We start from the raw sequence: 15,636 nt of genomic DNA on the forward strand, positions 1-15,636 counted from the left end.
TAAGGCCGCCAGCGTTGGCAAAAGATTGGCGCATGTATCTGACAGATACACGCGTGTAATTAACCACTTGAGAGATACACACACACACACACACACTCACAGTCACATACGTATCTAGCAGATACGCGATCCATTGCTGTAGCTCTTGTGGGCGAAGGCTGACAGATAAATCACATAAAGTGCGCCGCATTTCATGCCAAAAACAAAAACAACGAAAACAATAAAAACAACCCACAAATAATGGCAAATGATTTGTAACTATAAACAATCCATGGTGGGCTGCTTTTGTTTTTTGTTTTTTCCTTATCCATTTATTCATATTTTTTCTCCAATCTACTCTCTTGCTTATTGGGTTTTTGATTTGACTTTCGACTTTGATGCCCATTTGCTGTGATAATTACACATAAATATTTTCATATTTGTGTCAAGGATGAGCGGAAATGCTGCCAAAAAAATAAAATATCGTTATTTCAGTAGTTAAACAGGCTCCAATTGATTGATTGATTGATCCAATGATGTCTTAATGGGCGTTTAATTGCAAGCAAAACAATCATCAGCTTCTTTCTCAATATTCAATCCATCGAATGCTGCAATAAAAATACCCAGAAGCAACGCGTTTATAAGCTTGATTAGTAAAAGCATTTAAGGTTAATAATAAAATAATAACAAATATGATAATAATTATATTTAAAAAAAAAATTTTATTAATAAGAATAATAATAATAATATTAGTAAAAAAAATATTAATATTAATAATAATAACAATAATTTCGCAGGAGCTCAAGGACAATCAAAATATGTTTCAAATCTAAGCGATAAATTATTTTAATTAAAGCACAAAATAATAAGGACAATAAAAGCTCAAAATCTTATAAAAATTAGAATTGTATCACTATAATAATACGAAATAAATAAAATTTAAGTTCAGAAACAAACTATGATAAAAAGATAGGAACAATTTAAATAAAAATAATACATATATATTTTAATATTTGTAAATATGGTTTTAAAAAACGTTGAATCAAGCTTAAATGCAGAATTATTCTAATGCAGAACCTATTTAGAAGACAAAATATGCTAAAAATTAGACGATTTGAATACAATCTATAGAATCTATTTAGTAGACAAACTATGATAAAAAGAAAGGCAAAATTTAAATAAAAATAATAAATATATATTTCAATATTTGTAAATATGGATTTGAAAAAATTAAAGTTGACTAAAGATGAATCGAAGTTAAATTAAATATAGAAGCGATGCATCAACTTCAAAATTAACAGAAATATGCAAATTCAATTTTTTTGAATGTTTTCTTATCTAGATGAATCTAAAATTTTGAAATTTCCCATAGCTCATTCTATTGCAAATTCAAAAAAATTGATTTCTTTCTATATGTTCCCAAGATTATGAAATTTCGCCAATAAATCGGAAAACAACACCGAAGGCGACATTTGCACCAAAGCCAATCATTTGAATCACAGTTTAGCAGGCACTGGTGTGCCCAGCAGGCATTGCACGCAATTACCAGGTGAGGCAAAACACTAACTGCCCCGCCCCGCCCGCCACGGCGACCCCCTCCGTCCTTCGCCGCACCCGCTGTGGCCACTTGGTGGCTGCCTTTAGCCAATTGCGGGGTAATTTGCAAACGCACAAAAGCGCAGGCCGCTGACGACCTTAATTAGCGGGCACAGCCAAGAAACCGACTGGTAATAGGCAAACGCACATAGAACAGCAAGTAGAAGCGCAGCCAGAGCCAACACAACCAGAACCAGAACCAGAACGGTACCAAAGATCCAAAGGAAGGGCCAGATGCCAGTTCTTAGAAACCAATTAAGGCGCAAGCTGCTGCACACTGTTACGCACTGTTGAAAAATATAATAGATAAATTCCTATTAGAAACATATGAAAGATTAAATATTTTAGCTGATATATTCCAAAATAAAAAGATTATCATTCATATTAAAGTCTATTTACAATGGCTCAAGAAAAACCTCTGGGCATCTACATATATGCACACCTCAAGCTGTAACAGATCTTTATTTTAGATATTATAAGAATTAAAAAAAACCTATATATTTAACATGCATTTTAAATTGTTCATTGCAGCTTTACATGCCCATAAATATAAACTGTTCATGCTACAAGCCACTAATGAGTTTTTCCCTTTTTGGCCAGCCTCAGTTCTAAACATTAGATGTTTAAAATGCACGATAAATTTTTATTGCAGCTTTGACAGTCCACAGATATGAATACCTAAGCTGCGGTTGTGGACCCATAAGATACTTTTCTGTCTTTAGCCCTAATGTTATCACTATTTAGATCATAACATTGGATATAATTTTTTTTTAATTTTAACATGCATGTTACACGTTCGCTGCAGTTGTGCTTAGCCCTAATGCTCTCTGTATTTAAATCTTAACATTATATATTTTAATTTTTTTTAGTTGCAGTTTTGCTTGTTCATAGACATTAATATTAATATTTAAAATTTAGCCAACATATTATCTTTTTAATCAATCGATATTATAATTTTATTTCTAACATGCATGTCAAAATTTCGCTGCAGTTTTGTATATGCCTGCACAACTGTGCACTGGACAATGTTTTGATGGGGCGATGGCCAATGGAACTGGCTGCTGACCGCCTGCCGCTGCCCGCTGCAAGCCTCAATTGAGATATTATGAAATCGTTTCGGTCGCTGTCGGTGCGTGCGGTCGTCCGCTAATAGAGACGCATCCTCCATCCTGCCTGTGGCCTCCTCTCCGGCTGGCCAGTTGCCCCGTTTGCCTTGTTAATGATGTGCCGTGCGCGCATTTAAATAAAGTGCCGCCCATTATAATGAGCCGTGCGCGTTGTTAACGTCTGTTGATATTATTCCAACTCATAAAGGAGCGGCCCCAAAGTCCCTATCACAATCTCTCTCTCTCTGGCCGCATCTAATGAGCGGCCCATAAAATGCGCCAAAGTTTGCACATCCACTAAAAAACGATAACAAAAACAACAAAAAAGGGTTCTCCAACTGCATAATTAAAGTGCAAAACAAGGCGGCAGTAAATATTTTTGAAGCAGGTAGCACACGCTGGGCTGCTGGCATGCGATAATTATGAAATTCTTTTGCTCTTCAGATGTTATAAAAGTGCGGAAGAAAAAGGAAGAAAAAAAGCTAAATAAGTAAAAAAATTTCTTTAAATTCAAGAAATATCGAATAAATATATAGGAGAACAAGGAACTGAAGTACGAAGAGAGACCAAATAAATTTAGAATGAGTGAGCAAAAATTATAGAAAATTATTTAAATATGTTGGGAAAAGAACCCTTATGTATTAATATTCCGAAAAGAAAATATCTTGTAAGATTTTTTGAATATGTTTGGGAAAGAAGATCTGAAATATTTAGTATGGAAAGTTATTTGAAGTTGTTTTGGCATGAAAATCTAGAACAATTTGAGAAAAAAAAGAATTTTAAATGTACAAATATTTCGAAATAAAAAATTTCAAGCATACTCCGAAAAAAAAAATATATTGCTAAGGAATAAAGATCTATAATATTCCGAAAAGAACAAATCTTGTAAGATTCTTTAAAAATGTTTCGGAAAGAAGATCTAGAATAGTCCAAAAATAAAAGACCTAGCAAACGTTTGTTTTTTTTTCTCTCTCCTTCTCTCTATCTCGCCCATCTCCTTCTCCAATCAGAGGCCAAACACACAATTCGCAAAACTTTCGCCTTCTGTTCAGATTCGGTTTCAAATTTCAGCCATTAATTTGCAAACATTTGTCAACAAGTTTGCGCCGGAACTGGGTGCATAACTTCCCTCAATTCCCCTGCCGTTCCGTACCTCCTCGCCCCCCCCCCCCCCCCTTCACTACCCCTAATCAATTTGTAAAACATTTTCCGTTGGCGCTGGCAAGGCAATTAATCAAACAACTGCCAACAAGTGGCAAAGAAAAAGCCATTGAAAAGCCGAAAAATTGGCCACATGCTGCAGCATGCATCGCGACGCGACGCGACGAGACGAGACGCCGCAAGACGTCGGCAAAGTGGCAACAACAAAGTCAAAGCGCACGCGAAATGTATCGCTGAAATTGTAGCATGCGGCAGATAGGTAAAATTTTTTTTGAATTTATATCATCAATTGGTCACGGGGCTGTTAAGATAGTCAGCTAGACGCAAAATATGCTAAGCATGGCGAGCGTGCAACATGTGGCAATGTGCTGATGCCGCTGCTGCTGCTGCTGCTGCTGCTGGCAACATTGTTGCTGCATTTGGTGCCCTGCACTAATGACATTCGGTCTGCCCATCGACCATCGACCATTGGCCATGCCACATTCGCAATGATAAGCAATAATTGAAAAGATTGCCGGCCATTTGAAATGCTGCAAATGGAGCAAAATGGGGCGTAGCAAAAGAGATCATTGTGTGAAGTGTGGCAAGAGGAAGATGCAGTTGATCGAAATCGCAGACATAATTAGGCCTTGGCAGCACTCCGTGGCGGTGACCAAGTTTATGCGAATTGCTGTTGGCATTTGTCAAGCGATTTCAGCCGCCATCGCCGTGGCCGTTGACCACACAGGCCACAGTCACTCCAATTGCTCTCAAACTGCAGCCGCCGCCACAAAACTGTGGACTCATCCCGCGCTCATTAAGGCTAAGGCATCAGATTTGTCGGTAATATTTTCAGCTTTCATTGCGCCAACTTTGCTTGCAGTTTTTTTTTTTCCTTTTAATTTTTTCATTTAATTTTTGCCTTAATTGTTTCTATTGCAAAACTTTCTACTTGCGCATTTTCACAGTGAAAATGTGCGGAAAAATGTTTTATAATTGTTTAACAGCGAGAGATGAGCATGAAATCCCTTTTACCAATCGCTTAATATATTGCGGTTTTATAGCTGACAGCTTTCACTTGTCAGGCTGTTTCAGAGCAGCCAGTTTCTGCCAACCATGGCGAATCTTCCTAGCTCGTTATCTTGCATTGTTTAATGTATACCCTATATAACTTTCAGTAGATGGTAGTTTGTGTGTTTTGATTAAATTTATTTTTTTAACTTAATATTAATTTTATTTATTACCACAATTGCCATTTTATTACATGCAAGGCTGCGTCGATATAACACATAAATTCTTCATACTTTAAATATATATCGATTTACAAACTCTGACATATTTGTGATTAGTGGTAGTATATACTTATAGATGTATTTATTTACAATTAATTTATAACTACCTTCACGCTCAATTTCTCTTATTTTTTTTCTTGTCCGCAATCAATAGCTTAAAATAAGATAAGTTGCCTCGTATGTTATATATTTTGAAATCAAGTTTAAATAAAGTAATTTTTTACTTCCGCTCAGTCTACCCGCAGCAAAGCACAAAAACGTGCTCCTTACCTGGAATTACAGCCTAATTAGGAGACCCTTGCATATTAGGATTTTTGTTGTTATATTGTTATTAAATATAACTACAGGCCATCTCCTATTCTGGACCCCTCGCTAGTTACAATAGCTGTTAATTCTCGTGTATTATTCACGTTTTCCCTAAAACAAACGTAACCAGAATTTAGTAAAGGGTATCTTCTGGTCAAGCTCTATCATTTGTTAGCTTCAACAGCTACCTGGGACAGGTCCCTTTATATATTTTATTAAATTTAATGTTAAATAAACTTTTAACACAACATTAACTAGCTATCACAGAAACCAATTACAGGGTATCTCATAGTCAAGCAATAGCCATCGCTGCTCTAGAGAAGTTTCCTCCTCCCAAAACGAAAGCAAAATCTAATTAACAACACCCACAAGACACAATTTTAATCCAATAAGTATATCAATTTATTGATTTCCAAGCGGTCACAAATTTTTCCCATTATTCCCATTTCCGATTTTCCATTTTTCACTTGAATTTGTTTTGCTCAAATTGACAAATGCTTAATTGAGTTGGGCGCATAAGTTGGCTCAACTTTCGGTTTCAGCCAAGTGTTGCGACTTTCCCAAAAGCCGATTGAACATACTGCACTAGACCAGACCAAAACGGCATCATACCCCAAGCACCCAACCCCCCCCCCACACACAACCTCTCCTGCTCTTGGCCATATGCGCTGCTTGCGCATCTGCCGCTAATCAAATCAAAGCGTTGACAGAAGAACTTTCCACCTGAGTAAAAGTTGCGTTCAACGCGCAACTGGCCAAATGGATCGGCTTAAGTCCAGTGACAACAACAACAACAACAACACATATCATAAGCCAGTTGCATTTAGCTGTAAATGATCATTAGGTGCGTAAGCCAAAAAATAAAAAGCGTGCTCTAGTCGGGCGTGCACGACTAGGAGATAGCCTGTTCCCACTCGAACTTTCTGTTATGCACACGCGATATGCTTCTTCTTCAGGCAACTCCAAGTTATCCAAAATGCTCTATAATAACTTGGCTGTTTACTATGCGAACTTTCTAAAACTCTCAGGACATATGTATATATGACATCCAAATTTGTGTAAATACCAAGGCCGAAGGGTATACCTCCAAAAAAGACAAAGGGGGTAGGTGTTCATAAAATGGATTATTATGGAAATATGTATGCTAGATGAAAGACTGCATACGAGATTTGGACTCTCTAGCTGCGAGATATATTGTTATATACTATTTGGATAATCGATACTTATCGATTTCTTGAAAGCAGAGTAAGTTATCGATCATTTCAAAGAAATGACTAGTTCGCACGCCAGTTGCTGATGTTCAAAAACATATTTGCTGAATGCAGTCAGAAATGTTTCCTTCTGCCTGTTACATACGCTTGCACAAAAACCAACATACCCCTCCATGCACATTTTCAATGGGTTCGAGTTATAAACAACGAAGCCAGACGTTGGACTCGTATTTGCTTTTTGGCTTGGTCAACTATTAGACATTTTGTCCTAATTACGCAGACAAACTGAGACAGGCTAAGACTATATATATATATGGTATATATATATATATTGAGAGATGGCCTGATTGAGAGATTGAGAGATGGCAACCTGATGCTGCGCTTGATTGGCGACGCATGCGCGCCGCAACTTCACTTTCCATTTAATCTCGTTTTTGTTGTTTAGTTTTTTATTTAATTTTTTTGTGCAGCTCCGACGCACAATTTGTCGCACGCTCCGCATGAAAAATCGAAAGCCGATTTTCATGTCAATATTTTGTTTAATAAACTGCCCGACGTTGTTGTAGTTGCCGCGTCTGCGCGATGCGGAAAATATGCAAATTACAAAGCCAAAGCCAGAGTGAGCTGCATCGTCTGGCCAGGCCCCGGGGCGAACGGCTGACTGACTGACTGGCTGGCTGACCGATTGGAAGACGAAAGTGTGGCCCAGACCATGATGAAAGTTGTTCGAGTAGAATGCTTTTCCAGCGCACACGGGCTGAAAGTGCAAGTGGTCCGGTCCAATCGATCGCCCCCGGAACGCTCAATTGATGTAAGATCGTTATGGAGCTGGGCGCTGATATCACCAGCATCTTAATGGGTATCACTCTCCTTCGTTTTTGTTCACCGTCAAACTAAACACATGCTAATTATCGGGGAGTGCGGCCTGTTGACACCCAATCGCCGACGAGAATAGCATGGTAATATGAGTGCACTGACACCTTGCCGAGAGGTGGAGAGCACGCAAGAGATGCGGAGAAAGATCTAAAGGATAGCTGAAAGTAGACCAATAAGATGTGTCAAGAGATCTTACTGAAACAGGGTCAGTTTAATTAAAAGCGAATTTTCGTAAAGATTTTTGAAAATATGTTTCTTAATCCACCAATTTTGCATAGTTGCGGGTGAAATTTCTATATTTCTATAAAGTCTTTATGGATCTTTTTCTGAAATTGTTTTCAGCGACTTTTCCACACATGCGGTTGGAAATTGGAATTTGATCATAATTAAATATGGCTGAGTTAACTCTAGAATTTGATGCTTTACTCTCCACATTTGTGTTTTTCAGTATTCAATCGAATTACTTAAGTAGAACCCATATCTATTATATCTTCCATAGCCTAGATATGACAATCTGCCAATCAAAGTACGTGCTCTGTGTGATTTGCTAAAACGGTTTCTGGTTTCTTTGCTGCACTTTCATTTGCATTGTGTGGCACGCCTAGAGGAGCATATCAAGTCCATCAGTTGTCACATGGCAAGCCAGGGCTCAGAGCCAAACAAAAGGTCCAATTGGGTTAATGCGGCACCTGTCTGCCAATCTCTTTTAATACCCTGAACCCATTGCATATGGTTATAAAGGGTATATTGGTTTTGTGCAACTGCATGTAACAGGCAGAATACCTCATTAAGTAGGTATATATATTCTGGCACTAGCCATGTCTGTCTGTCTGTACGTCCGTTCTTCTTAGAGGCTATAATAGCAGGAGAAATAACAAAATCAAATCAAGTTCGTGTCAGAATACCGACTGTTTGTCCCATGTTTCCAAGAAATCGATAAGTATCGATATTGAAATCCTGTTTAATGAGCATAACTCAGAGCTTTTGTATCTGGAATATTTTACTTTTGCTATACCTAAACCCGTTCAGCAATTTATAAAAATTTATGGAGCTATATTCTTGAGCTTTGATATTTACACACTCTTTGATGTCACTTTTATGCCCTGAAAATGTCATAAAGATCGAGCTACAAACACCGAAGTTAGTAAGAAACGACGCTGGGTGCAGGGTATCGCCTAGTCCGGCATTCTGCAATAGATCCGTCAACTTGCTTGACATGGACTCATCCCATTGACAGGCGCTGTGTGGCCAAGTGCCAAGTCATATGGGCCTATATATGTATATATGTATATAGTATACAATGGCTAAGTGCCGTTAAGCCCAAGTTGAGTTAACAACTTAATGCCCAGATTGGGAATTGGGCTTGGGATTGGGGATGCTGCTGCACAGCAGGCAGCTAGATCTACAGCTATTTTCTTTTGAAAAGCAAAATGAATTAACGCTACATTAATTTATTTAATAATATTTCATTGAAATTGAGCAATTTTGAAAAGAACCAAGTGCTGAGAGTACAAAAGTACTGAATGCCTGCTGGCTGGAGGATGCAGCTACTGGCGGCAGCCAGTGCAATTATTTCTGCATTAGAACTTCTTCCGAGTCTGGCTGGCTAATGTCAGTTTAAGTGTTGGAATGAATACAGCCAAGTGCCAGCCAGCCAGCCAGCCAGCCAGTCAGACAGACAGTCAGACAGACAGTCAGCCAGCTGCAATGTGGGAAAATATCTGAAGAGCTCTTAACTCAATTCAAACTGAACTCACATGGATCGCTATTGCTTTAAGACTTACAGCCATTAACAATGCATAAAATGCGCACCAAGTCCTTAAGTGCATATAATATATGTACGTTGGCGGCGTGGTGGGGCTTTGTCGATATTAAATCAAATTAAAACAGCCGCCTGCCCCAAAATGGCAGCCCACGCAGCGGCAGTTGCTCAATGGAGCCAAAAAAAGCAAACCAAAATGTTTGGAGCAAGTGCTCTACAGCTTGCGGGGAGGGCTGCTATCTAACAGTATTTATAAAGTGTCTGCCCAAAAATTGTGTTCAACTAAATTGTGATTAACATTTATGGCAAGTAAATTAAATATGAATTTCAAGTATGTACACAATAAAACTACATTTTGATCATGTAGAAATAATAATAATATTAAGATTGTTTAACTGGCAGAGTATACTATATTATGTGTCTTTATACATAAAAGAGCCTACATACCAAATTGAGATCGTTGGGACTGTCAACGTATAGAAATAGACTAAACATTTTTCTTAATTTTAGAAAGTCGTTAAAACTTGTCACAGCTTTAGAAAAAGTTCGTGTTTAAAATAAAAAAATAATCAGAAATTACTTTAAATTTGTAATATTTAATTAATTTTTTTTTTTAAATCAAATATTTGTTGTTCCAAGCTCGAGCCAGTGTACAGTACAAAACCTGTTTGTGAATAGTTTAAACATTTTTCCTTAATTTCAGAAAGTCGTTAAAACTTGTCGCAGCTTCAAAAAAGGTTCTACTTGAAAATAAATAAAAATTATCATTAATTTCTTTAAATATTTATATTTAAATAAAATGTTTACATAAAATATTTGTGATTCCGAATTCGAACCGATTCAGTACAGAACCTGTTGCCAGTCCGTCTAAAAAAAAACATTTTTTTTAAACGAAAATTTTTTTTGAATTTATTATAAATTCGTACAGAATTAAAAACACGTTAAGCTTAAGTACACTATAAGAAAGTGATTCGAAAATAAATAAAATGACACAGTGAAAGACTCGCTGGTGAAGTGTTAGATGAAAGAGTAGATGAGATTTAAAAGCTACTGTAAAAGGCAACTCAATCTTCATCCACGATTTCGGTGATTTTGGCACTCTCGGCAAATACGTCCGGAATTTCGGCATCATCGGAACGCTCGATGAGGCGTTGGCGTTCGGCAGCCGCCAGGCATTGCGTGGCCACCTCACGCGCCTTGGCACGAGCGTCATCGGGCAGCTGGCTGAGACCGCTGAGCAGCTCCATGATGTCCGTCTCAAAGAGTTTCGCGGCGATCTCGGCGCCCGCATTGATCATATTGAGTATAATAACAACGCCGCGATGCTGCACGGACGGACTGGGATTGGCGATGAGCGTGTGCAGGATATTTAGCCAGCTGGCAATGTTTAGTACCTTGGCGCAACATTTGGTAGAGACGGAGGTGAGCATGGCCAGAGCGCCGGCGCAGGCCATGGCCGTTTCCTCGTCCTCATCCTCGCAGAGCAGTGCCAGAAATTTGACACGATCGTTCTCGCCCTCAAACATTTTCACCACATCATCGGACATGACCAGGTTGCATATGCACTGGGCAGCGGCCCGTGTCAGATACAAATGATCCTCCATTAAATAGAACTCGATCTTGGAGACGCCCTGCTCCTTGATAATGCGCTGACGAACGCTCTCATTCATGCTGGCCAAATTGGTGAGCGCCATCAGTGCCTCAAAGTTCTCCAACGCCGTAAAATCCTGATACAGCAGATTCAACAGCGGCCGTATGACATCAAGAGAACGTTGACCGCTAAATGCCACCTCCGGGTTAATGGTGATGCCGATGCGTGCCAGCGCTTGGCTGGCATGCCGTTTGCCCTTATCTGTGCCCTCCAGCGCCATGCGCAGAAGTGCCTTCACACCGCCATCCTGCACCACCTTGCCGCGCAGCTCCTGCAGACCGCAGACGGCGTTCAGCACACGCGCAATCAGCTCCTGCGAATTGTGGCTCTCGGTCTTGGCCAGGGCACAGAGCGCTGTGGTAATGCCCTCATTGGCCAGCACTGTTATACGCTTGTTCACAAAATCCACATCGTCCAGCTCATGCTCCTCGGGTATGTGATGTTTGGCAAACTTTGCCAGCTCCACCATTTCGGGCACCAGCTCCTGCTTCTCGTAGGCATTGCACAGATTCACAAAGGTGGTAACGACGCCGTAGAGACACGACTGATCACCAGCGCGAGCCAAGTCCATGAGCGCGTGTATGGATGCATTGTCCTCGATCAGCTTCTCCTTGCACTCCGCATCGAGCGTGAGATAGGCCAAGCCATCGGCAGCCCAGCGTCGTATGTCCTTATCCTTGCCCGGTTTGATGAGAAAGCGGCGACAGGCCTCGGCCAGCTTCAAAGCGGCGCCATCGCCAAATGGCCTTATGGCCGCATCCTGACCTCCATAGCTGCCCAGCTTGCACAGTCCGACCAAAGCGCGCACGCGTATGGCATCGTTCTTGGAGTGATACAATCCCTTGAGGATATCCACGCCCTGTTCGCACAGGGCCTTCGCCTTGTCCTTCTTCGAGGAGGCTGCTATAAGGCATTCACACGCTACGCGCTGCTGTAGCAAATCATCCGTGGTAGCCATTGCCAAGATCATTTGCAGAATTCCTAAAAGAAAAAAAGACATTTTTGAATATCAAATAAAGAGTAGTAAGAGGTGGTATACGCACCTTCTCTGGCCACAATTTGATTTCCCACATCGAGTGGACCATTGAGCAGCGCTGTAATGGCCACGGTCACGCGCACCTTGGACTCCATGTCGGGCGAGAGCAGCTTATCCTTAACAAACTCATCAATTTGTTCGGTGAAACGCAGCTTGGCCTCATCATAGTACATGTTCTCATATATGCGGGCCAGACACACCGAGGCAATCGTGCTCGAAGAGGCCGTAATATCCATGGCGCTCTCGTACTTGTAGTCCTGTAGCTCGGAACACACCTCCAGCAGGCGACACAGGCCGCGAATCTCCACCAAACGCTCTGCCCATTCCAGGGCCGTGTAGTGGACATTTCGTGTGAGCAGCTCAATGACTGCATCTCGCGCCTTGCCCGAAATGGTGCGATCCGTAATACTGTAAACCAGGCACGTGAGCAGCGTATCAATCTCACGGTTATGCCGCTGACACAGTTCCTTGTTTGGCTTGGCGTCCGGTTTATTCTTGAGGCCGGACAGCGAGTTGATGATGGTCTGCAAACAGAACTGTGCGGTACTGACGCAATCCTCGTGCTTCTGGTCGAGCACACGCATAAACCAGGGTATGCCCAATTCCGTGAGCACGCCCTTGGTGCGCTCCACGCTGTTCTCGCACAGCGAGGCCACCACGCGCACCATATTCAAGTAGATCTCCTCGTCCTTCTCCACTTTGGCCAGCGTGGCTATCTTTGAGATACACTGCTCCTTGTACAGCAAATCGGCGCCTGCGGGCTCTTTGGCCAGAACTACCAAATTATTGGCGCCCGAGCGCCGCTTCTCGATGGGCGCAGCAAAGTCAAAGGCCAAATCCATCATTTGCTTCACCTTTGTTGCAGTTTGTGCATTACGCGCCGCATTCTCCTGTACAATCAGATGCAGGCGCTGCAGCATGGGCTGCACAGATTTGTTGCCTGGATCGGCTTTGAACAGCGCCGTCGCATCCTTGTAGGCCTCCTCGGGTTTGTTCAATGCCTCGTACGCCTGTGCGCGCCGGAACAACGCCTTGGGATCATTGGGTCCCAGACGCAAAGACTCGGTGCAATCTTCTACAGCCTCCGTGTACTTCTCTAGCTTTAAATATGCAGCCGCACGATTCTTATAGAACACAGGCAGCTCCTTATGCTTGGCGCCTAGCTTGATGGCGGCGCTGTATTCCTGCACTGCATCCGTCCATTTTTCGGCTTTGAAAGCCTCATTACCTTTATCTTTGTGACTAATGGCATCGGCGGCAGCGGTGGTATCGTCTGTGGTCATGATTATACAATATTTCTAAATGAAAAACTATTATTTTAGCTATGCACAGTGCAGATGCTTTAATAGCAATGCGAGTGACTCACAATTTTCGGTTGTTTTGCGCTTCTTTTATACCGTTTGGCCTCAAATCAATTGCTGCAGAAACTTCTCGATCACACATACACACACACAAACATGTGAAAAACAAGCACGCTGTATTGAAAATTTCAAGCAACCTCTCCAACGTTCTATATATAAATAACGTCCAAAAGGAAAAACCAAAAAAAAAACGAACCGAGCGGCAGCAACAGTTTTCAAATTGCCATTCGCCTGTTTACGCCGCAAAAACAGCTGTTATCGTGCTTTATCGTTAATCGATAGGACCTATCGAGCGGAGGTGCAAACAGCTGTGTATTTGTTTGGCTGACCAAAATAATGTGATATAACAAGTAATAACAAGTTATTATCGTGCGTCCCTACAAGTCATGCTGCATCATGGCCAGCTGCTGTGCCGCCTGCTAACGCGCTGCCTGCACACAAATCACGCTCAATGGCAGCTCAACCATTACGATGCCCTTGGCATTGGCAAACGGTCCACACAGAACGAAATTAAGGCGGCTTACTATAAGCTTTCCATGATCTACCATCCAGATCGCAACAAGGGCAGCGAAAGCGCGGCCAAAAAGTTTCGTGAGATCAGCCAGGCCTATGAGGTGTTGGGCAATTTTCGGCTGCGACGCCTTTACGACAAAGGCATTGTGCACACAGCCGGGTCCCAGTACGCGCAGGATATACCCGATGTGGAAGTGAATGTCGAAGATGACGCAGAGACGAAATTCTATAAGTCTCGCTTCAAGAAGTCCAAGGTTGCCGATGCTGAAGGACGCACGCCCATCTACGATTTCGATGAATGGAGTCGGGCACACTATGGCAAAAGCTTTGAACGACGCCAGGCGACACAGGCCAAGCACGAGCGATTACGTATGCAAAAGGAGCAGAGTAGAATATCTATTGAAAATGATCTAGTTATGTTTGCCTTTATATTTGCGGGCATAGCCGTGTACCTGATGTTTGTGGCTGAGACATCATATGATACGCCCAAGCGCAGGGCAGAGGAGCGTTACAAGTCCGATCAGGATCAGAAGGCAGTACCAGTTGCCACATCAACTGACGAGGTGTAGCCAAAAAGCAGAGTCTAGTTCACTTTAACATAGGTTTAAGCTTAACTGTTAAAAATAAATACGCAAATTGTACATTAAGCTGTATATTTAACAATCCTCAGAATCGCCCGCTGCGCTTACGCGCCGTGTACTTGGTATCTGGACGCGTCTCCAGGCCCTGTCGACGGCGACGCTCCTTTTTAGCCAGTATCCAATCGCGTGATTTCTTGGGCGCCTTGCCGCGTGCATCGCGGCAAGCATCACGCTTCTTTATGTAGTTAATGCGGCGCTCCTCCTCCGCCGAGCCTGACAATGAAATTACAAATGAAACAAATGACTCATTCTGAAGGGATATCGATTTACCTAAAGCCTTCGGCAGTTCCGCTGAGCCGCCCGTCATCAGCACCAAATAGTATTTCTTGGCCTTAGCCGAATTAGGATAGTCAACCACTAGGCCGCCATAGAAGCCCGCCTTCATGGCCTGCGCTGTCACCATTTCAATTTGATCCGAATTCTCGGGATAAAACTGAAAGACAGCGCGTGCCGTGCGCGTCAGGCAGGAGAATAATGTGCTAAAGAATTTCAATAGGCGCTTGTGTGGATTGTGATAGGATTTGTCGGCATTGCAGAGCCACTGCAGAGCCGATATGGATATGGCGCCATCGAAGGTGCCTGGCCTAAAGGGCATGCCCTCGCCCATATCACCCAATATAACATCGCCGGCTACCTCGCGCTCGACGGCAATATCCAGCATAGATTTGGATATATCAATGCCAATCCAGATGTGTTCGCTGTCCTCGAGCACGCTGCCCGAGAGTCCAGAGCCACAGCCAATGTCTAAAATAAGACGGGGTTCATCATCATCCGGCAGCGCCAGCAGCTCCAGTGCACGTTCTGCCATTTCCACCTGGATTTCAATAATGCGTGTGCTAATAAGGAAACAAATAAACAAATGACTCGCAGATAAAAAAAGTACCGAAACTCACTTTGTAGAATACTTCTTGGCTTCATCGTCATTGTAGAACTGTAAAACAGAGTAAAAGTAATTTTAAATGTTAATTTTATAAACGTTGGACTTACGATCTCTGGCGGTGCCGAGTGCTCTGGTCTGCGTGCCATTGTTTTTTTTTTTCTAATTTATCTGAGCGTAATAGAAATATATAAAAATCAAACTATCAAACAAAACCAAACATTGCAACACGTGCAATCAAATGTTATCGATGTGCATATAGTTAAAAACAGCTGTTCGCTTTCGATAT

General features: G+C 41.8%; 3 protein-coding genes across 4 annotated transcripts; 1 reads left to right on the forward strand and 2 right to left on the reverse strand.

Annotated features, from left to right (window-relative positions):
* Nucleotides 1–10,187: 10,187 nt before the first annotated feature.
* Nucleotides 10,188–13,484, reverse strand: unc-45 (unc-45 myosin chaperone). Of its 2 annotated transcripts, none has more exons than XM_064684159.1 (3): nt 13,322–13,484; nt 11,963–13,253; nt 10,188–11,900 (listed from the first exon to the last, which is right to left on the reverse strand). In XM_064684159.1, exons 2-3 carry the CDS (start codon nt 13,236–13,238, stop codon nt 10,333–10,335), a joined length of 2,844 nt encoding a protein of 947 aa, XP_064540229.1. In that variant the 5' UTR covers nt 13,239–13,253; nt 13,322–13,484; the 3' UTR covers nt 10,188–10,332. The 2 variants fall into 2 exon arrangements, with proteins under 2 accessions (XP_064540229.1, XP_064540230.1); XM_064684160.1 differs by having other exon boundaries at nt 11,963–13,265.
* Nucleotides 13,485–13,545: 61 nt separating this feature from the next.
* Nucleotides 13,546–14,476, forward strand: LOC135429726 (dnaJ homolog subfamily C member 30, mitochondrial). Its single transcript, XM_064684167.1, has one exon. The coding sequence runs from the start codon at nt 13,703–13,705 to the stop codon at nt 14,396–14,398; it is 696 nt and encodes a 231-aa protein (XP_064540237.1). The 5' UTR covers nt 13,546–13,702; the 3' UTR covers nt 14,399–14,476.
* Nucleotides 14,466–15,590, reverse strand: LOC135429725 (probable 18S rRNA (guanine-N(7))-methyltransferase). The gene is made up of 4 exons (XM_064684165.1): nt 15,458–15,590; nt 15,364–15,401; nt 14,741–15,306; nt 14,466–14,683 (listed from the first exon to the last, which is right to left on the reverse strand). Exons 1-4 carry the CDS (start codon nt 15,494–15,496, stop codon nt 14,496–14,498), a joined length of 831 nt encoding a protein of 276 aa, XP_064540235.1. The 5' UTR covers nt 15,497–15,590; the 3' UTR covers nt 14,466–14,495.
* Between the last annotated feature and the right edge of the window lie 46 nt (nt 15,591–15,636).

The sequence above is a fragment of the Drosophila montana genome, unplaced genomic scaffold (assembly GCF_035044405.1).
Source record: "Drosophila montana isolate Dmon_TW-CO22-7 unplaced genomic scaffold, ASM3504440v1 contig_2669_1, whole genome shotgun sequence".
Classification (NCBI taxonomy): Eukaryota; Metazoa; Arthropoda; class Insecta; order Diptera; family Drosophilidae; genus Drosophila; species Drosophila montana.

Coding starts and splice junctions, on each gene's coding strand:
- unc-45 (XM_064684159.1), bottom strand. CDS start 13,238: ATGACCACAGACGATACCACCGCTGCCGCCGATGCCATTAGTCACAAA. Junction 11,901..11,962: donor TCAAATTGTGGCCAGAGAAG/GTGCGTATACCA, acceptor TTTTTCTTTTAG/GAATTCTGCAAATGATCTTG.
- LOC135429725 (XM_064684165.1), bottom strand. CDS start 15,496: ATGGCACGCAGACCAGAGCACTCGGCACCGCCAGAGATC. Junction 15,402..15,457: donor ACTCGGCACCGCCAGAGATC/GTAAGTCCAACG, acceptor TCTGTTTTACAG/TTCTACAATGACGATGAAGC. Junction 15,307..15,363: donor GCCAAGAAGTATTCTACAAA/GTGAGTTTCGGT, acceptor TTTCCTTATTAG/CACACGCATTATTGAAATCC.
- LOC135429726 (XM_064684167.1), top strand. CDS start 13,703: ATGCTGCATCATGGCCAGCTGCTGTGCCGCCTGCTAACGCGCTGCCTG.